This window comes from Dama dama, chromosome 12, assembly GCF_033118175.1.
Source record: "Dama dama isolate Ldn47 chromosome 12, ASM3311817v1, whole genome shotgun sequence".
Taxonomy (NCBI): domain Eukaryota; kingdom Metazoa; phylum Chordata; class Mammalia; order Artiodactyla; family Cervidae; genus Dama; species Dama dama.
In genome coordinates, this window is record NC_083692.1 from 54,014,764 (window position 1) to 54,037,493 (window position 22,730).

Genomic DNA, 22,730 nt, shown 5'->3' on the forward strand with positions numbered 1-22,730 from the left:
CATTATTAAATAACACTTGAATACATAATTATTGAAAGAGCATTACCTAGAAAGTTTCAGTTCTGTTAGTTGCACATCCATTCTATCAATCACTGGAGGGTCTGCGTAGTTTTCACCAGATACCAGACTGAACTGATTCTGAACTCTGATTAACCCAAGATCAACCACTACTGCATTGGTGGAAATGGAAGACTGTGGGATGACTATAACTGGTGCTTTCAAATCAATATTAATGGAAACACGAAAGCTCCTCTGGGCAAAATCTTTCACACTTGTGGCGGCCTTTTCTGCAGCCTGAGCAGTAGCCGCGCTCAGAGCCTCTTTCGCTGTCTGGAAATTGTTCAGGAAGTTCTGGAGACACAAAGTCAAAGGAGAAATTCAAACAGGAGGACAAGCACATCATTTCTAACACCATCTTCTTTTTATTTATGTGCTAATGTTTTCCCAATAAGTAACTTTCAGTTGAGTTCTATTTTCCTAACATTAGGAAAGAATTACTGACTACCCATCCATATGCATGAGCTACCTGAAAACGGCTAATTATAAATAGAGTTATATGGCTGAGAAACCGAGAAAAAAAATTAGAACAGTTTTTACACTAGAGAATTTAGATTCACTATGTTCCAGCAAAAACAATTTCAGTTGTAGACAATGCTGGACAAAAATCATTAAATGATTTCAACTATTAAAGAGAGGTTTTGACCTCTACATTAATCCATAAATAACATCAATAATCAAATCAATGCACATCCTAAAATTCAAAGTTTTAAGATTGCAATCATAATTATCAGACTTGTTTAAGTACTTCTGAGTAAAAAAATCTATACATAAACGGTGATTTTACCAGAAGTGACATGAGGAATTTATGGAGATAGACAATCTGAATACAGCCAACATTCAGTGATACCACACCATCCACCTTGGACATGTCAGTATAGGAATCCCCCTCAGTAGCATCTGGATACAAATCCAGGTTAAAATGAAAGACTTCATTTCCCATTATTGACACAGCCTGAAAAGCAGAAATGTGGATGAATAATGACAATGACAAAATAAAATCCCTATTGAAAAGGGTTTATAATCATTATAGAAACATTTTTCTATCAAAATACATTTCATTAGCATTTTAAAAATATATATATATTTTAAAATAAAATCTCTCATTCACCAAAAAACATTAATGATTTACTGTCACCTACTTTTTTATGAACTGTCTTAGGATCAACATCTGTGACAATAATATTTTCCAATCTGGCAAATAGTGACTGCTTTCTTGACTGAAGAGAAAGGGAAGAATCGAGTCCTGAAAAGAAGCGTATTATTTTAATTTCTATAGACACCATAATAAGATCTTAAGATTTTTCTTCTATTGCATACCTTTATTTTATAGGTGCTATTTTTATAAATTTAGCAATGTCTGAACTCCCAATTGATAAGGGCAATATTAGATATTTTTGGTTTTATAAACAATGAAGCATATAAATTCATTAAAAAATAATTATTTGAACTTTCAACCTTGTGAAGAAACTACATCTAGTGCGAATAGATCATCTTAGGATTTTAGTAAATTCTTTATACCTTATATCCAGTCATTTACATGGAGACTATAAAAGTTTCATGAATCAACTTCAGATTAGTAGATGCACTGCCAGTTCAGAAAGAACAAAGAAAAAGCCTAGTTTTCTGGGTTTTAAGATCTTCAAGAATTGTATTACACATATTTTTTACCTTTACCAGATCCCAAAGAGCTTGTAAAGACAGTCAGAGAAAAAAGCTAGACTCATTTAGCAGCTTTTGCCTAAAAGAACATAATGGGCCTTTAGGATTTGTTCTTCATAAGGCTGCTTTGTATTTGCACCAAGATAAAGCATATTCACAGACCTTAAACTGAATTCTGGGTTGACGCTTAGCTCAACTCATCAAGAGCATCCCTACATTGATATTAGTATTCCTTTCACCTCTGAGACAACTCTCACATGTGCGTGCTCAGTTGTGTCTGACTCGTTGTGACCCCATGGACTGCAGTGCACCGGGCTCCTCTGTCCATGGGATTCTCCAGGCAAGAATACTGGAGAAAGTTGCCATTTTCTTCTCCAGAGACAACTCTCAAAAAGGTCCAAATCACCAGTATATGTGGTTCAGCTCTTTAAGAGTTAAAAAGAAAGTATGCAGTCCAATTACGTCATAAAACAAGCCAGTTTTCAAAGCTCAGAGGCTTCCATTTGTGTATATGCTTTAGCACTGCAAAAGAAAGCTTATCTTTTCAACAATTTTTAAGATCATGAGAACTTTTACCTTGAATCTTGATTTCAGCAATATTGTTCTTCTCATCACAAACAACAACACAGAAAGCGTTCAACTTGGCAAACAGCCTGAAGTGAATAATGTCACTGTCTTTAGAGGATACAATCACTGCAAACAGACAAAGCAACTCTATCACAGTGGGAATCTAGGATTGCATATTCTGTGCAGGTCTCTTCCCTATATTAAGTGTTCTGCTTAAAATAATCACAGAATTCTCAAGTTCTTAAAGATTTCAAACACTTTTTCACTTTATATATTCTGTAGTTTGCATTTGCAATAGTGAGGTGTTACTTTTATAATGAAAAAGCAAGAAAACATTTAAATAAATATAAAGACACTGAAACTCAAGGAAGCTAAATAATGTGCCTATGATCCCATAGTTTAAGTAGCAGAGTCAGGATTTGAACTGAGTTCTTTCTGATTCAAAAGCTGGGCTCTGTTCCAATTCAATGATAACCTTGTACCCTGGCCCTCATGTCTCTGGGTCCTGATTTCCGTATCTGCAAATATTAGATATGATTAATCCTCTATGGAGCCCATTCAAGAGCCACTAAGAGAGGAAGAAGAGCTCAAAATCAACACAGGTCTTCTTCCCTTAGTAACTTCATAAAGGCATCGCCCATCAACAACAAAATAAGTACAGAAACAGACATTTAAAAAAAAAACAGTGTTAATCACATTTATTTAACATATCAGGCACCCACGTATGACTTAGTTTGAAGAAAAGAACAAAAGGAGGGGAAATGGCATATAAATGACTAACTAGATGGTCTCTAAGATTCCCCATTTGGCTCTACAATTCTACAACCCTTTCTAGCAAGAAACAAACCGTGTTTTTCATACCCTTCTGCAGAGCTGAATTTTTTTGCTGCTTTTCAGGAGAAACCTGTATGTCCTTGGTATTACTCATGTTTTGGCCATCTGATGGAATAATGGTTGTCAGGTAGTTAATAGAAGAGAGAAGAGCTTGTGTATGCAGCAACAGATTTAAAGATGAAAAAGCCACCTAGAAATATTTTAGAAAGAAAATTACTTTCCCAGGCCAGCTGTACCAACAGTCTCTATATGATGAACGCAAAAGGCTCCTAACTAGATTTGCATCACTGCCTTATACTGCTTGGAAGGAAGAAAGAAGAAAGGAAGACTTACAACCCACAGTCCTTAAACAGGGACTATATGCAGAATAAATTACACTTAATACATTCTGGGGATCAAGGTAACCTAATTACTCCACTCCCCAAGCCTAATTATCATAGAGCATATAATCTGCCAGTAATGGTCATTCTAATATTCCATATATACATGGCTTTTTGAATCTTCAATGACTGTTTATTATTATTATATAAAATGTTAGCACATGAAACTCCAGAATCACCATGTGTTACCCCTATGTCAAGAAATTATTTCAAATGTGATATGCATGAGATTTAAATATAAAAAATGCAATTAAGAGTGACTCAGTCACTGATCGTCTACCACAATTATGATCTTATCATTAAAAAAATACATAATTCATAGGAAAAAATATATTTTTTAAAACAAGAACTCCAGAAAGCTAAAATAGAACACAAACTGCCTCAAAGAATATATGATTTTCTAAAAGCAAATTGATTGTTTTTTAATTTATTTGGCTCTACCAGGTCTTAGTTGCGGCATGCAGGATATCTAGCTCCCTGACCAGGGATCAAACCCAACACCCTGCATTGGGAGCAGGGAGTCTTAACCACTGGACCATCAGGGAAATCCCAAAGTAAAATTTTTTTTTTAAAACTCACTTTTTACTCAAAAGAATTTGTTTTCATTGCTTCAAAACACTAAGTGGACATAACAATTATTAAAAGGAAGAATCAATATTTAATAGATTCTCCCATGTCTCCAAGATATAATCTGAAGTCATTTCTCTCATTTTCTTTTTAATGTTTCCTAAAACTACATTTTGCCTCTTCTTCCTCTATTTGAGTACCTTAGTGTCGCTCCAGAGTACTCAACCTCTCCCCTTGTATTTCACATTCTTTCTGAGCCCTGCATTAAATGATAGCATCTGGTTTGTTCAGAATCCTGTTGGTTCTTTGTCAGTTAAAGTTCCCTCAGCTACAGCATTCCCTCCTTTAGAAATAATCTGGATGTGATACAGTGAGTTAAAATAAGAGCATTATTATCCTGAATCATAAACAGAATATGAAAGACATTTATGAGGTTAATTTATAACTTTTAACGGTTCCTCAAAGGATACTTAAGACTTCCAGAGTAGGTTATTTCAATAGGATGTATTCTTTTAATAGAATTTCTTACCTTAAATGTTTGTTCAGTTTTTTCAAAGGTAGTTTGAAAACTGGGTCCATTCTTATCAGCCTAAAAAAAAAAAAGGTCTAAGGAAGGAATTTAAGACCAAAGTAAACAAATCACTTACTTATAATCATCAATTTTTTATATTCAGTTGCAACTGTATTTTTAATACATTATAATTTAATTATCATTATTTTAAAGTTACATCCAAATCTACTTATTTTAAAAGTACAAATTTGTCCTCCTCCTTCAAACAGAGGAAAGCATGGTATCACTCACTTTTGGGAAACGGCTAGGGATCAGAATGATAAACTATGAAGGCTAGAAGGTTTCAAGGTAGTCTAGCCAATCTATTAGAAAGTGAAACAAAGTGAAAGTCGCTCAGTCATGTCCGACTCTTTGCAACCCCAGGGACTAGTCCATGGAATTCTCCAGGCCAGAATACTGGAGTGGGTAGCCTTTCCTTTCTCCAAGGGATCTTCCCAACCCAGGGATGGAACCCAGGTCTCCCTCATTGCAGGTGGATTCTTTACCAGCTGAGCCACAAGGGAAGCCCAAGAATACTGGAGTGGCTAGCCTATCCCTTCTCCAGGGGATCTTCCCAACCCAGGGATTAAACCCAGGTCTTCTGCATTGCAGGAGGATTCTTTACCAACTGAGCCACAAGGGAAGCCCAGCCCATCTATTACCTAATGTTTAAATCCCATTAGAAAGTCTTCAACAAAAGTCCTAAAGTTCTAAAGTCTATTTTAGGATATCTCCAGGAAAAGAAATCTCATTTTCTTAGAAATCGAAACTTTAGAGAACTTTGATTTAATGAGGTCTTCACACCGAATCAAAAACCCATCTCCCATCATAATTACCAACTGGTTCAAGTTCTGTCCCTCGGGAATATATAAATTCAAAGTTTTACCTCCTGTCAGAAGCCTTCTGGCTAGATCAGTATCTCTGCCTCCCCACTCCCACAGCGCTTTGTGCTCTTCCTTATTAAAGAATCAAACACATTATATTTTAATGGTTGTTTACCTATCTCGCTACTGGTCTACATATTCCTTAAGAATAGAGAATGTTTTTCATCTCTGTATCCCAAATACATAACAAAATCTGATACAAAAGACATTCAATAAATAGTTATTGAATGATCAAACAAATCAACTCATCTTGAATGAAACTAAATGCCATCAGTTCCTGCAACATTCTTCATATAACATACTTTTGAGTCCCTTCCAAACCCTGGTAGTTCTCTACTCAATCAAATCCAATTTGACTGCATCCCTTCTGAGGTAGGATACCCAGCCAAATGCCACCTACACAAGCAATGAATGCAGGTAGATGACTGTGCCCCAGAAGATGGCAGAACTTATTTCATCCCAGGCTTCCATCTTTGTAGACAAGAAGTCTGGCTTTGTAAAATCCTAGTCCTGTACTTGAGTGAAAGAGAAAGAAGGTGTGCAAAAGGGAAGAGAAACAGTGGATATCCCTGTGATTCAAAGCTATGACACACAACAACAGCCTTTAATAATCTACTCTCATCTTTTCCCTCCCAGAGGATAGTTTAGAATATTAAAATAAATATATAAACATTGTATGACCCTTACCTTAATGTACTCCACTTTTAAAAGATCTAACCCAGGTTTGTCAGAAGAGCTAATCAAGTGAAGTGGCTTCTTTTTAGATCCTGGATTAAAGAAAAAAAAAAGAAAAGTATTTCAAATAAACTGGTAACAGGTACTATCAGATGTCCTCTATTCCCTCATGGAGATATACCAGTCACTGCCTCCAGAAGCCAGGGAAGGAGACGTGATTTATCCACTGTTTTATCCATCTTTTATTATTTGCAGTCTTATAACTCCTGTTTATGAGATAGCTCAGAATTTTCCACTGGAATAATCTTCTCTAAGGGAAATAATAGCCTAGGAAATTACTGTGGATTCATTCCTTCATTCCTCAAACATCCAATGAGTACACAAGATGTACCCTGGAACGAATAAACCATAAAAGCTACTGAGAGAATTAATTTTATGTCCCATCATTTTAATTTTTATAACCTAACGCTATTTCTGATATACAAACACTACTGAATTGAAAGAACAAGGGTTTCAATATTATAAGACCAGACAAAAATTCTAAGTTTTGCCATTCATAAAATGCATAATCTTGAGTAAACCACTTAATCTCTATTTAACCTTCCTTTGTTTGTAAAATGGGAGTAATATGCCCTATATAATGGGAATTTATATGGACTCTCTGAGACAGAAGATCATAGGAGTTAAGAATCCAGACCCCAGACCAGATTTCTAGGGTTTTAATCATGGTTCAGCCACTAACTGTCAGTGTAATCTTGGGTAAATTATGTAAGCAATTTACAACTTCATTTTCTCTTGTGTAAGCTAGAGATAATACCATTGCCTATCTCATAGCATTGTTATAAGGGTTAAATGTGTTAATATTTATAAGATGCTTAGAACAGTTCTAACTATTATTTATTATAATTATTACTAAGTAAATATAAGTGTTTCATATACTCAAAAGTGATACTAAAGCTGTTATTGTCTATTATTTCTATTTTTATGGCTATTACCTTGAATTTCATGGTAATCCAAGCTGATTTTCTTTAAATAAGATACTGCAGTTAAATCAAATGTTCTCATTGTAGCCTCTGTTCCTAACTGAGTAACATTAAACACTAGAATTGTATCTTCTTCCTTCTGTTGTTTGGTAAATTCCAGAATTACCTAAAACAATCAGGACAGCCAAAGAAAGTACTTTGAATCATACTTTAAAAAAAACACAAATTCCTTCTTCATATATATCATCAAGACAATAGTAGAAACTTTGCTTACACTCTTCTATTACCATCAAACTACTTACCATAATTGGATGCTATCACCTTAAGCTATATAATTGAGAATATAACTACATCTATCTAGAAATTGTGATGAAATTTTATAACCTTATTGATTTACTCTTTTAATTTAGTAAAAATAGAACTACATGAATTATTCCTTAATATGATTTTCTAAAACCTATACCTCAAAACTAAGTCATATTTGGTGATAAAAGAATCATCTCCATTAATGTAAAAAGGATGTTTACTATTACACTGCTATTCAGATTTACTGCAGAAATGACAGTATATTTAGTCAACAAAAATAAAACATATATGTTATCAAAAACATGCAAGCTCTTTGATCTCCATCAAGAGATGGAGGTCTTTGTGCCCTCCCTTAGAATTTAGGCAGGGTTATAACCACTTCAATCAATAGAGTACAGAGTACTCTAAGGATTTCCAAAGTCAAAAAGGCCATGAAACATCAACCTAGGCTTTCTCATTCTGGGGGAAGCTAGTTGCCAGATAAAAAGTTCAACTACCCTGAAGCTGCCATGCTCAGGAGGCCAAGAGTTGGCACTGTGGTCAACAATCCCAGCTGAGCCCCTAGTCAAGATCCAGGATCGACAGCCAGCCTCATGAATGAGCCATCTCTGAGGCCCTCTCAGTGTTCATCCAGGTCACTGCTACTCCAGTCAAATCTGACTAAAGCACATGAAAGACCACATGCAAAAATTACCAAATGGGCTCTTCCAGAATTCCCAACCCACAAAATTGTTAGCAAGATAAAATATAAACATATATCTAAGAAAAATCAAGAGTGTCAACTGAAAAACAGAAACAGTAAAACAGTCCTGTAAGATAATTCAATACACAATTGAGATACAAAAATAAATTTCAAATAAATCAGCAATTTAAATGAGAGCATTCAAATCATAGAACAATAAATAAAGTTATGTTCAGCTGCTCAGTCGTGTCCAATTCTGTGTGACCCCATGGACTGCAACACACCAGGCTTCCCCTTCCTACACCATCTCCCAGAGTCTGCTCAAACTCATGTCTATTGAGGCAATGATGCCATCCAACCATCTCATCCTCTATCTCCCCCTTCTCCTCCTGCACTAAATCTTTACAGCATCAGGGTCTTTTCCAATGAGTCAGCTCTTTACATCAAGTGGCCAAAGTACTGGAGCTCCAGTTTCAGCATCAGTCCTTCAAATGAATATTCCAATGAATATTCAGGAAATGAATATTTCTTTGAAGATTGAAGGGTTTGCTCTCCTTGCTGTCCAAAGGACTCTCAAGAGTCTTCTCCAGCACAACAATTCAAAAACATCAATTCTGTGGCACTTAGCCTTCCTTATGGTCCAACTCTCACATCCATACATGGCTACTGGAAAAACCACAGCTTTGACTAGATGGATCTTCGTCAACAAAGTGTTATTTCTGATTGTTTAATACACTGTCAAGGTTTGTCATAGCTTCTCTTCCAAGGAGCAAGTGTCTTTTAATTTCATGGTTACATTCACTGTCCACACTGATTTTGGAACCTAGGAACATGGGCTGATTCCATTGTTCCACCACCCATTTGTCATGAAGTGATGGGACCAGATGCCATGATCTTAGTTTTCCGAACGTTGAGGTTTAAGCCAGGTTTTTTACTTTCCTCTCACCTTCATCAGGAAGGTCTTTAGTTCCTCTTTACTTCCTGTCATTAGGGTAATGTCATCTGCATATCTGAGGTTATTAATATTTCTCCCAGCAATCTTGATCCCAGCTTCTGCTTCATCCAGCCCAGCATTTCTCACGATGTACTCTGCATATAAGTTAAATAAGCAGGGTGACAACATACAGCCTTGACGTACTCCTTTCCCAATTTGGAACCAACCCTTTGTTCCATGTTCATGTTGCTTCTTGACCTGAATACAGGTTTCTCAGGAGCCAGGTAAGGTGATCTGGTATTCCCATCTCTTGAAGAATTTTCCAGTTTGTTGTGATCCACACAGTCAAAGGCTTTAGCATAGTCAATGAAGCAAAAATAGATGTTTTTCTGGAATTCCCTTGCTTTTTCTATGACCCAACAAATGTTGGCAATTTGATCTCTGGTTCCTCTGCGTTTTCTAAATCTAGCTTGTACATCTGGAAGTTCTTGGTTCACATACTATTGAAGCCTAGCTTGAAGGATTTTGAGCATTACCCTGCTAGCATGTGAAATGAGCACAACTATGCAGCAGTTTGGACATTCTTTGGCATTGCCCTTCTTTGGGACTAAAATGCTAAACACACCCTAAAGCTAGAATATAAAGAAAAAAATTAGATAAATTTCACTATATAAAGATTTAAAAATTTGGAATGGCAAAAAAAAGGTCAAGTTGGGAAAAATATTTCAAATAGCACTACTATTTTTTCTTAGATGTTTTTGATTGCTTAGCACTTTAGTTCATTAATTCAATACTTTAAAAAGTATTTATTGAGCTTCATCTTCCATGTATAAGAGAGTGCCAGCCAATTAGAACATCAAGATAACCGGACAGACAAGGTCCTTGTCTTCATGACGCTTACATTCTAGGGACATTAGCGGAAAGCAGAGGTTACTCTCCTGTGTTGGGTGGTCAGGCCTTTCTAGTAAGTCAGCATTTTTGAAGGAAGTAAAGAATCAAGTCATATAGGAAAAGAGTTTTCCAGGCAAAGGAAGCAGCAAGCACAGAGAATATGTGCTGGTGTATGTAAGAAAGAAAAAAAGCAAGCATAAGCTCCACATGGCAAGAAAATTTGCTCACTGCTGTAGCTCTAGTATTTAAAATGATGCCTGGTACTTGATGATATTGATAAATATTTATGGAGGGAATGAATGAAATGTGGCTGGAGCAGAATGAGCAAGGCAGAAGAGAACTGCAGATGAGCAGTTCTCTCAGGCAGATGAGTGAGCCAAAGAAGTCACATGGTGTGACTTGTATCATGTAAAACACTGTAGCCATGGGAAGAATTTAGCCCTTTACTGTGAGTGAGATGGAAAGTCTATATAGGGTATGAGCAAAGCAATGGCATGATCTGACTTTCCCTATCAAAGGATCACGCCAGGTAATGCGCAGAGAACAGAGTACATGGTAGAAGCAGAGAGACAGTTAACAGCCTTCTGCAATAGTCCAAGCAAGAGATGATGATGACTTGGGCTTTGCAAAAGCAATGGAACAGAAGGGAAGTCAATTTGACAATCTTTTGAAGTAAAGTCAAGGGGTTGTCTAATATGTTAGATGGAAATATGAGAGACAGGTAAGTCAAAAGAAGGTTAAACATGCAGAACACATCTTTCTTTAAACAAATCCCCATAGTACTCAGGTATAAAGCAGTCACTAAGAAACATCTCCTTTTTATATCTTTTCTGTTTTATTACAAAGCAATAAATTTTCATCTAAAACTTCTTAGTACATATAAAAGCAAAGAGGCAAAAATGAAAAACCATAATCTCGCTGTGCAGAGAGGAACACTGTCATTTATTTTAAAAAGGTGTGTTTGCATGTGTTTAATTTCTAAATGGAATTATATCCTTGGAACTGTAACCTTTTTTTTTTCCCCCAAATAAAAATATGCTATGAACATCACTCCATGTCAATATTTCCTTTTATTATTACATGACTTAATGACTGTAAAGACAATGCTGGGTCTTTACAAATTTAGGGTGCTTGCATTTTTCTAAATTATAAGAATGAAAATAAACTATATTATTAGATTAAAAGTTGAAAAAACTGAAGTAAATATGTCACAGAAATTTTCTACAGAAAAGAAAATCCTAATTGAGTCTCAAGCTTTTACAGAATCGATCAGATATACTGCAGATCACACATATCAAACAACATTTTATTTTCTTAGAACTGTGTGTGTGTGTGTGTGTGTGTGTGTGTGTGTGTGTGTACACACACACGCATGAGTGTGTGGCAGTAGGGAAGATAGAATACCACATTTTAAATATATTTAATGTTTGGGTCTAGCATGAGACAGTTTATAAGGACAGCAATAACAAGAATATACTTACGGATGAACAGATATACATACCTCTTTAACTTCAAACTTTAGTAGAAGATTAATGAGCTCCTCATTTGGGGCCTCAGGAACTTTTTTTACATCTGACGCTTTCGTACTTTTACTAGGCTGTATGTCTCCATCCTCAGCATCAAAATACTCATCATCAGATTCTAAAGGAAGAAAACTGACTTGAGAGAATGTCCATCGAAAACTGCATAAAACACTCAAACTGAAATAGCTAAAAAGTAAACTTCATTTATTAGATACAACCTTCATATTCAGAATCATAATATAGCTTCTTTCTAAGTCCCACAGAATAACTCAACCTGGCATGGGATAATCATATATAACACCAAATCGCTCTTCTATTTCCTTCCTCAACATTTCTGATTGCTTTTCACTTCACCTTATTTATTCACTTTTCAATAAAATATTTATTGGGGATCATCTATCACATATCAGTCTATACCAGCCACTATGGATACCAGAGTGACCAGGACAGACATTATCCTTGCCTTCATAAAGTTTACATTCCAGTGCTATATCAAAAAAGATCAGCTAGACCAGAAATAAAGAAAAGACTCAAGTACAGATCAGGGCCAAAATAAAAGGAGCTTATTTAGAATCTTTAGTTCACTTCAGTTGCTCAGTCGTGTCCGACTCTTTGCGACCCCATGAATCGCAGCACACCAGGTCTCCCTGTCCAATACAAACTCCCGGAGTTTACTCAAACGCATGCCCATCGAGTCGGTGATGCCATCCAGCCATCTCATCCTCTGTCGTCCCCTTCTCCTGCCCCCAATCCCTCCCAGCATCAGGGTCTTTTCCAATGAGTCAGCTCTTCGCATGAGGTGGCCAAAGTATTGGAGTTTCAGCTTCAGCATCAGTCCTTCCAATGAACACCCAGGACTTATCTCCTTTAGGATGGACTGGTTGGATCTCCTTGCAGTCCAAGGGACTCTCAAGAGTCATCTCCAACACCACAGTTCAAAAGCATCAATTTTTCGGTGCTCAGCTGTCTTCACAGTCCAACTCTCACATCCATACATGACCACTGGAAAAACCATAGCCTTGCCCAGACGGACCTTTGTTGGCAAAGTAATGTCTCTGCTTTTTAATATGCTGTCTAGGTTGGTCATCACTTTCCTTCCAAGGAGGAAGCGTCTTTTAATTTCATGGCTGCAGTCACCATCTGCAGTGATTTTGGAGCCCAAAAAAATAAAGTCTGACACTGTTTCCACTGTCTCCCCATCTATTTCCCATGAGGGGATGGAACCAGATGCCATGATCTTAGTTTTCTGAATGTTGAGCTTTAAGCCAACTTTTTCACTCTCCTCTTTCACTCTCATCAAGAGGCTTTTTGGTTCCTCTTCACTTTCTGCCATAAGGGTGGTGTTATCTGCATATCTGAGGTTATTGATATTTCTCCCGGCAATCTTAATTCCAGCTTGTGATTCTTCCAGAATCTTACATACTATCAATCACAAAAACACTTTCATACAAACAAAGAAACTCAGCCATAAATAAAAATAAATGATTTAAAATCTCACTGTTGGTTCGTAGCACAACTAGAAATAAAACCAGTCAATTACTACAAGACTTTCACAATTCTTTTATTTTGTCAAAATTGTATTTCAGTATACTAATTTATAGATTTTATTTAATAAAGAACATTTTACTCTCCTTACCTGATTCAATGCCATCCAGCAACAAGGGCGTACCAAGTAGGCCTTTTGTTCTAGTTGATATAATAGGAATTGAGGATACCTAGCAAATAACACAAAAAGTTTTTTTAAACATACTAATTTGCAAATATACATAAATGAGATAAATACTTAAAAAGTAACAGAAGTGAGTGAGAGCTGGAAAGACACATATACAGCACACAAATCTTCCAACAAAGCACACTTTACAATTAACTAACTAATGGTTGGCTGGAGTTTACTTATTATTAAGACTACCACTTGCATTTAAAAGGGCAGAATCACGTATAACTAGTAGGTAAGTTTGCCTATTATTGCATCATTCACTTGCTGTCTGTTACAATATTAACCCTACAACTTTTTCAAGGTTTCGGAAAATAGTATCAATATTAGTTGGCTATCTCAAATTTCATTTCAAAATATATGGAAGCCCAACATATATTTTATGTTATAAAGATCAATTCCAAGTAAAGTGATCTAGGACTTTTAAGTCTAACACATATGAAAATTTTATAATGATCATTATATTTTGCAACATTTTAAAGAAGATTTCTATGTCTCTAGTTCAGTTCAGTCTCTCAGTCGTGTCTGACTCTGTGTGACCCCATGGACTGCAGTACACCAGGGTTCCCTGTCCATCACCAACTCCTGGAGCTTCCTCAAACTCATGTCCATCGAGTCAGTCATGTCATCCAAATATCTCATCCTCTGTCGTCCCCTTCTCTTGCCCTCAATCTTTCCCAGAATCAGGGTCTATTTCAATGAGTCAGTTCTTCTCATCAGGTGGCCAAAGTATTGGAGTTTCAAGTTCAGCATCAGTCCTTCTAATGAATATTCATGACTGATTTCCTTTAGGATGGACTGGTTGGATCTCCTTGCAGTCCAAGGGACTCTCAAGAGTCTTCTCCAACACCACAGTTCAAAAGCATCAATTCTCCAGTGCTCAGCTTTCCTCATAGTCCAACTCTCACATCCATACATGACCACTGTAAAAACCACAGCTTTGACAAGAAGGACCTTTGCTGGCAAAGTAATGTCTCTGCTTTTTACTATGTGTCTAGGTTGGTCATAACTTTTCTTCCAAGGAGCAAGCTCCTATTAATTTTAGGGCTGCAATCAATCATCTGCAGTGATTTTGAAGCCCAAAAAAATAGAGTCTGTCACTCTTTCCATTGTTTCCCCATCTATTTGCCATGAACTCATGGGACGAGATGCCATGATCTTAGTTTTCTGAATGCTGAGTTTTAAGCCAACTTTTTCACTCTCCTCTTTCACTTTTTTTGTTTTTTTTTTAATGTTACCATTAAATATCTTTTTTTTTTTTTCCCCCCCCCAGTGGGTTTTGTCATACATTGATATGAATCAGCCATGGATTTACATGTATTCCCAATCCCGATCCCCCCTCCCACCTCCCTCTCCACCCGATTCCTCTGGGTCTTCTCAGTGCACCAGGCCGGAGCACTTGTCTCGTGCATCCCACCTGGGCTGGTGATCTGTTTCACCATAGATAGTATACATGCTGTTCTTTTGAAATATCCCACCCTCACATTCTCCCACAAAGTTCAAAAGTCTCTTCTGTATTTCTGTGTCTCTTTTTCTGTTCTGCATATAGGGTTATCGTTATCACCTTTCTAAATTCCATATACATGTGTCAGTATGCTGTAATGTTCTTTATCTTTCTGGCTTACTTCACTCTGTATAATGGGCTCCAGCTTCATCCATCTCATTAGGACTGGTTCAAATGAATTCTTTTTAATGGCTGAGTAATATTCCATGGTGTATATGTACCACAGCTTCCTTATCCATTCATCTGCTGATGGGCATCTAGGTTGCTTCCATGTCCTGGCTATTATAAACAGTGCTGCGATGAACATTGGGGTGCACATGTCTCTTTCAGATCTGGTTTCCTCAGTGTGTATGCCCAGAAGTGGGATTGCTGGGTCATATGGCAGAATAGAAAGCCCAGAGATAAATCCACGAACCTATGGACACCTTATCTTTGACAAAGGAGGCAAGGATATACAATGGAAAAAAGACAACCTCTTTAACAAGTGGTGCTGGGAAAACTGGTCAACCACTTGTAAAAGAATGAAACTAGAACACTTTCTAACACCATACACAAAAATAAACTCAAAATGGATTAAAGATCTAAATGTAAGACCAGAAACTATAAAACTCCTAGAGGAGAACATAGGCAAAACACTCTCCGACATAAATCAAAGCAAGATCCTCTATGACCCACCTCCCAGAATATTGGAAATAAAAGCAAAACTAAACAAATGGGACCTAATGAAACTTAAAAGCTTTTGCACTACAAAGGAAACTATAAGTAAGGTGAAAAGACAGCCCTCAGATTGGGAGAAAATAATAGCAAATGAAGAAACAGACAAAGGATTAATCTCAAAAATATACAAGCAACTCCTGCAGCTCAATTCCAGAAAAATAAATGACCCAATCAAAAAATGGGCCAAAGAACAAAACAGACATTTCTCCAAAGAAGACATACAGATGGCTAACAAACACATGAAAAGATGCTCAACATCACTCATTATTAGAGAAATGCAAATCAAAACCACAATGAGGTACCATTACACACCAGTCAGGATGGCTGCTATCCAAAAGTCTACAAGCAATAAATGCTGGAGAGGGTGTGGAGAAAAGGGAACCCTCTTACACTGTTGGTGGGAATGCAAACTAGTACAGCCGCTATGGAAAACAGTGTGGAGATTTCCTCTTTCACTTTTATCAAGAGGCTCTTTAGTTCTTCTTCACTTTCTGTCATAAGGGTGGTGTCATCTGCATATCTGAGGTTATTGATATTTCTCCCAGCAATCTTGATTCCAGCTTGTGTTTCATCCAGTCTAGCATTTCTCATGATGTACTCTGCATATAAGTTAAACAAGCACAGTGACAATATACAGCCTTGACGTACTCCTTTCCCAATTCGGAAACAGTCTGTTGTTCCATGTCCAGTTCTAACTGTTGCTTCTTCACCTGCATACAGATTTCTCAGGAGGCAGGTCAGGTGGTCTGGTATTCCCATCTCTTTAAGAATTTTCCATAGTTTGTTGTGATCCACACAGTCAAAGGCTGGCATAGTCAATAAAGCAGAAGTAGATGTTTTTCTGGAACTCTCTTGTTTTTTCGATGACCCAACAGATGCTGGCAATTTGATCTCTGGCTCCTCTGCCTTTTCTAAATCTAGCTTGAACATCTGGAAGTTCACAGATCACGTACTGTTGAATCCTGGCTTGGAGAACTTTGAGTTTGACTTTGCTAGCATGTGAGATGAGTCCAACTGTGCAGTAGTTTGAGCATTCTTTGGCATTACCTTTCTTTGGGATTGGAATGAAAACAGACCTTTACCAGTCCTGTGGCCCCTGCTGAGTTTTCCAAATTTACTGGCATACTGAGTGCAGCACTTTTACAGCATCATCTTTTATAATGCCAGTCAGGATGGCTGCTATCCAAAAGTCTACAAGCAATAAATGCTGGAGAGGGTGTGGAGAAAAGGGAACCCTCTTACACTGTTGGTGGGAATGCAAACTAGTACAGCCACTATCGAAAACAGTGTGGAGATTTCTTAAAAAACTGGAAAGAGAACTGCCATATGACCCAGCAATCCCACTTCTAGGCATACACACTGAGGAAACCAGATCTGAAAGAGACACGTGCACCCCAGTGTTCATCGCAGCACTGTTTATAATAGCCAGGACATGGAAGCAACCTAGATGCCCATCAGCAGACGAATGGATAAGGAAGCTGTGGTACATATGCACCATGGAATATTACTCAGCCGTTAAAAAGAATTCATTTGAATCAGTCCTAATGAGATGGATGAAACTGGAGCCCATTATACTGAGTGAAGTAAGCCAGAAAGATAAAGAACATTACAGCATACTAACACATATATATGGAATTTAGAAAGATGGTAACGATAACCCTATATGCAAAACAGAAAAAGAGACACAGAAGTACAGAACAGACTTTTGAACTCCGTGGGAGAAGGTGAGGGTAGGATGTTTCCAAAGAACAGCATGTATATTATCTATGGTGAAACAGATCACCAGCCCAGGTGGGATGCATGAGACAAGTGCTCGGGCCTGGTGCACTGAGAAGACCCAGAGGAATCGGGTGGAGAGGGAGGTGGGAGGGGGGATCGGGATGGGGAATACGTGTAACTCTATGGCTGATCCATATCAATGTATGACAAAACCCACTGAAATGTTGTGAAGTAATTAGCCTCCAACTAATAAAAAATAAAATAAAATAAAATAGCTCAACTGGAAGTCCATCACCTCCACTAGCTTTGTTCCGAGTGATGCTTCCTAAGGCCCATTTGACTTCACATTCCAAGATGTGCAGCTCTAGGTGAGTGATCACACCATCGTGGTTATCTGGGTCATGAAGATCTTTTTTATATAGTTCTTCCATGTATTCTTCCCACCTCTTCTTAATATCTTCTGTTTCTCTTAGGTTCATACCATTTCTGTCCTTCATTGCGCCCATCTTTGCATGAAATTTTCCCTTGGTATCTCTAATTTTCCTGAAGCGATCTCTAGCCTTTCCCATTCTATTGTTTTCCTCTACTTCTTTGCACTGATCACTGAGAAAGGCTCTCTTATCTCTCCCTGCTATTCTTTGGAACGCTCCATTCAAATGGGTATATCTTTCCTTTTCTCCTTTGCCTTCCACGTCTTTTCTTCTCTCAGCAATCTGTAAGGCCTCCTCAGACAACCATGTCTGGTTTCTATGTCTACTTTTATTTAAAACACATTTCCTAAAAGTGAAAAGCATTTTTCCTTTATGTATTTTTGTTTCTGTTATTCCCTACAAAAGACTTTATACCAGCACTCCAAAACAGTAGCAACCATAGGCTAGTCTTTATTTATTTACTCAGTGTACAGAATCAACTACAATAAACCTCAAAAATGTATCACATAAATCAAACTGGCCATAAACGATACTGAAAAACAAAACAGGTCACAAAAAGATGAAAAAACTCTCCATATATAAAGATGTAAATATATTTATAATTTTTATTATCTCCATTTACCTGTTTCTCTGGAGACGGTGCAGATGATTTCTGTGGCAAGGGTATACTGTTAATCAAACATAGCACATCTTTCATCTTCTGGTCAGAAATTCTCACATGCATCAAAGGAAGCCCTCCGGATACTTTAAATCTAAAAACATAATTAATTAAACTCTAAGGTTTCAAGGTTTTTTCTATACTATGGAAGAGGGAAGGGAGTGGAGAGATTACCTTGTGGGGTCAAAGTTACCTTGGATATGTTTTAATCTAATTACATTAATGTCTCAACACTGTCAGGGAATAGAAGTTCTATGTAAGCCAAGTTTTGTATCCTTCTTAAACAGCCAAACGATCTTAAGGAAAATTTATTTTTTCGGAAGATATTGTAAACACAAATTATCTATGTTTTAGAACCCAAAACATTGTATATAACTTATTAATTTGTCATTCTAAACATCAAAGAGTACCCACCCCATCATTCTCTTCCTCCTCACCTCCCTTTAATTAATTTTACAGCATTTGTCAGCACCTGACAGTGTTAAACTTTCCCACAGAAAGAAAACTCCAGGCCCAAGAGGTTTCACTGGCAAATTTTACCGAACGTTTAAGGAGGAAAAAAACACCAGTTCTACACAATTTCCCTCCCTGAGGCCTGATACACTGATGTCGAAACAAGAAACTAAAAGCACAGGTCAACAGCCCTCATAAACAGAGATGTAAGGTTTTAACACTTCATGACAAAATTTTAGCAAGCAATTTCAACATTTTAAAAGAAAAATACATTACTACTAAAACGGGTTTATCTAGTAATGCATGGCTGGTTTAATATTCAACTGACAAAGAGTACCAGTGAACTAGTGATACACTCAACACAAATAAATCTCAAATCAATTATAATGAAAGAAGTCAAACAAAAAAATAACTGAAATTGTATGATTTTATATATATAAAACTCTTGAAAACTCCAACGAACTGGGAGTGTCAGAAAGCAGATCAGTGTTTCCTGGAGACCGAGGGGAGAGAAGTTGGCAGGAAAGGATGTGAGGGAGAGACTATAAAGCAGCACAAAGACTTCTGAGGATGAGGGATGTGTTCATGAGCTTGACTGTGGAGATGGTTTCACAGAAAAACACTTACATCAAAACTTATCAAAATGTACATTTCAAACAGATGCAGCTTACTGAATGTCAATAATACTTCAATAAGACTGTTCTTAAAAAGGCAACAAAAATATCTCATAATTATTTACTTAAATTCAAAATTCAGTTTCTACTTTCCATTCCCTTATTCTCAAGATGTCTATGGCTTCATAATCAAGAGCTTGCAATTTTTACAGATTTTCTTTTTTAATATAGAACCTTGAATTTGATCCATCCAAAAACACACAGTAAACACAACGTTGATTCACTTAGCCGCAGAGTAGAAATTAACGTAACATTGTAAAGCATCTATATTCTTTAAAATTAATAAAATTAACTTAAAATTAATAAAAATAAAATTATTTATAAAATTAATAAAAATAAATAAAAATTAAAAATAATAATTTAATTAATTAATTAATAAAAATTAATAAAAAACAGGGATAACCAACTTTTACAGGGTGTGAAAGCCCAAATGCTTCTGAAATAAGAGAGGTGATATATAATTCAAATAAACATTTTCTTAAAAATGTATTTCTGCTATAAGACAATCATTATTTTTTGTGCCCTTTAGAAACCTAGCTGTGGTTTCTTAAAAATCAGTCACTGATGCAGAACTATTTCACCTTGTTGATTTTATAATATAAAGGAAACTCATACATTACCTTGCCATTCTAATGTCTTTTTCCACCATTGCTTTGGCCAACTCAACATGAATATCCATGGGTTGCAATATATGCATAGTAGATGGATGCTGAAATCGACACTCCTTCCAGTTTTCATCTTAAAAAAATGTTTACTTAAATGACTATTTTTATTTATTAAATAATTATTTTTAGATTATCAGATGTTCTATGGAAAACTGATCAGAAATAATTTACAAATATATTCAATGATACTGACTTTTACTTCTTTCAACACACAAGCTAAATGACCTATATTTCTTAACTGACGAAAATCAAAGACTATGATATAAAAATAATTCTAAGTATTTATTTGAAGAATTTTTTTTATAACATCTTACATTTTAAAGCTAACAGAGAAAAAAATCTAGGAATTTACTGCCTTTGACTCCAGAATTAGAAATCAAGACTGGGGAGCTGCAGGAAAAGAAAAAGGAGAAAACAGGGGGGGAAAAAAAGAAAAAAGAGGCTTCTGGCAATTATTCTACAGGAAAAATGAGTTTTATCAAGCAAGACTTTATGACAAGAAAAGTATAATAGTCACTTCTCTTCCAAATAAGAAGGTTCTAAAGACAAACTTCCAATGATTAACAGAACCCTACACATATCTTAATTGATGGCAATAAACTTCTTTTATTGCTTATAATTCAAACAATTATTATTAAGTACATACAAAATAAAAGTCAACTTTAATGGTCTGTAAAGGTACTTCTCCTCAAGAAATTAATATTCAGGCTCAATCTATAAGACTAAGTACAGCATTATGTATTTATATTTTAATAAATCTCAGCACTCCCACTATAGTATATACTCTGCACATAGAAGCCGTATCTTTCCTCCAATGATCTTCCACAGAGTGATATATACTCAAGCATATTTTGCAAATATTTATTGCTTCTAGATACTAAAGAAGTATAGAGAACGAGCAATCTTCATTTAAGCAGTAAGAAAACACCAAGGCTTTTGGAAAATGAGTTCACTACCTTTAAAGATTATATCCACACTTCTCAAGTATCAAATGTAATACTACTCAGATAAAGACTAGGCTGATAGTAAAATGTTTTAGAAATGAAGGCAGCAAGAGAAAACAACCTTGAGACATCCCAAACACACTGGGATAGAGGAACGTGAGCTAAGTGCAACTTCTATTTCATGTTTATGGGAGTTTTACGTCACACTAAAAAAAAAAAAAAGGCAGTGACTGGACTTAGATACAAACAGTACTAAGGACCCAAAGATGAACAGCCATGTCTCTATTTGGAATTGTGACAAAGATTTTCACTGAGGGGCTCCTATTTGGTTAAGTGACCAACAGCATACATGTTCAAAATGTCATCAGGGATGACATACATGCGAACATATGTATCTATTTACTAAAGCTATTCAACATACGGAGGAGGCAATGGTGCCCACTCCAGTACTCTTGCCTGGAAAATCCCATGGACGGAGGAGCCTGGTGGGCTGCAGTCCATGGGGTCGCTAAGAGTCGGACACGACTGAGCGACTTCACTCTCACTTTTCACTTTCATGCATTGGAGAAGGAAATGGCAACCCACTCCAGTGTTCTTGCCTGGAGAATCCCAGGGACGGGGAAGACTGGTGGGCTGCCGTCTACGGGGTCGCACAGAGTCGGACACGACTGACGTGACTTAGCATAGCACAGCATTCAACATAATTTCAAGATCCTGAAAACTGAGCCACAGTTTACCTGCTCTTGCAAAGAGTAGCTGCACACTTTTTATTTCAACATCAAACTTGTCATATGCCTTATCCATTATTTCTTCCAGAGATGAATTACTAGTCTTCTGCAAACCTTGATTTTTACTGTTAAGCTAAAATGGAGAGAAAACTTAATTTTTTAACAGAAAAATCTATATATCAACATAAGTTGTTTTCTTTAAAGCCTAAATAAAATTAAAATATTGCTCTTCATGAATTCACATTATGCTTCAGTTTCTGACAGTTATTAGCAAATATTTTATTCGGAATATACCATATCAGCATACATCTCTATTATGTTTGGATAACAGGTACTCAGCATGCTGACATTAATTAGAAGATGAGTTACAACAACTCTGTATCTCAATCTGTCTAAACATGCAAAAATTTCTGGCTCTCAGGAGTTGTCACCACTTGTGGTTCAAGTTCCCCTACAATTCATCTTAAACTCTCCACCATAAAACAGAAGGTTTTATTCCTTCCTTTCCCCACTATGTAAATGAATAATTAGGCCATTAGAATTCAGCTCCAATCTCAACTTCCTTTTCCCTCTTCCCAAAGAAATCAAGCATCAATTCAGGACAACAGTTTTTGAAATTTTCACTTTTTCTCAGAAGACTGGAATGCTGGGAGGTTCAACATCCAAGCCCTTGGAGTTCTCTTATTCTAATAGTTGTTGTCAGTGATTTAACAAATATATAATCATATTTGCATAATTTTCTATTCTCAAGATATATAAATGAACAAAGAAAACTATGTAATTAGATTTTAGAAACCTAGGAAACGCTTGAAAACTATAAGTCCATCTTTCTAATTAGGAAAAGACAGCAGTAACCCAGCCTTCAATATCAAATCATCCACCATTTCAGACAATGTAAGGTTTTTTTTTGAATAGCCATAAAATACATATAAACTACACAATCTATGTTAAGCATGACAAAATGCTTAACTAGGTTAAGTGAACTCTGAGAGGAAAAACAGCAAACTCTCAGACAGCTAGCTACTAAG

At 36.4% G+C, this 22,730-nt stretch overlaps 1 protein-coding gene across 2 annotated transcripts in view; it reads right to left on the minus strand.

Moving 5' to 3' along the window:
• The window catches only part of VPS13C (vacuolar protein sorting 13 homolog C), a 184,698-nt gene that overhangs the window by 96,181 nt on the left and 65,787 nt on the right, over positions 1 to 22,730 (minus strand). For both annotated transcript variants that reach the window (XR_009695120.1, XM_061157288.1), the window contains exons 21-33: positions 21,712 to 21,835; positions 19,986 to 20,103; positions 18,203 to 18,332; positions 13,132 to 13,210; positions 11,474 to 11,613; positions 7,172 to 7,325; positions 6,189 to 6,268; positions 4,597 to 4,656; positions 3,148 to 3,310; positions 2,296 to 2,412; positions 1,200 to 1,303; positions 845 to 1,012; positions 47 to 351 (exon numbers count right to left, since the gene is read on the minus strand). Coding sequence is in view for 1 of the 2 variants with exons in the window: in XM_061157288.1 (XP_061013271.1) it covers positions 47 to 351; positions 845 to 1,012; positions 1,200 to 1,303; positions 2,296 to 2,412; positions 3,148 to 3,310; positions 4,597 to 4,656; positions 6,189 to 6,268; positions 7,172 to 7,325; positions 11,474 to 11,613; positions 13,132 to 13,210; positions 18,203 to 18,332; positions 19,986 to 20,103; positions 21,712 to 21,835 (1,742 nt within the window). In the remaining variant the exon portion in view is untranslated. The remainder of the gene's footprint in view (positions 1 to 46; positions 352 to 844; positions 1,013 to 1,199; positions 1,304 to 2,295; positions 2,413 to 3,147; positions 3,311 to 4,596; positions 4,657 to 6,188; positions 6,269 to 7,171; positions 7,326 to 11,473; positions 11,614 to 13,131; positions 13,211 to 18,202; positions 18,333 to 19,985; positions 20,104 to 21,711; positions 21,836 to 22,730) is intronic.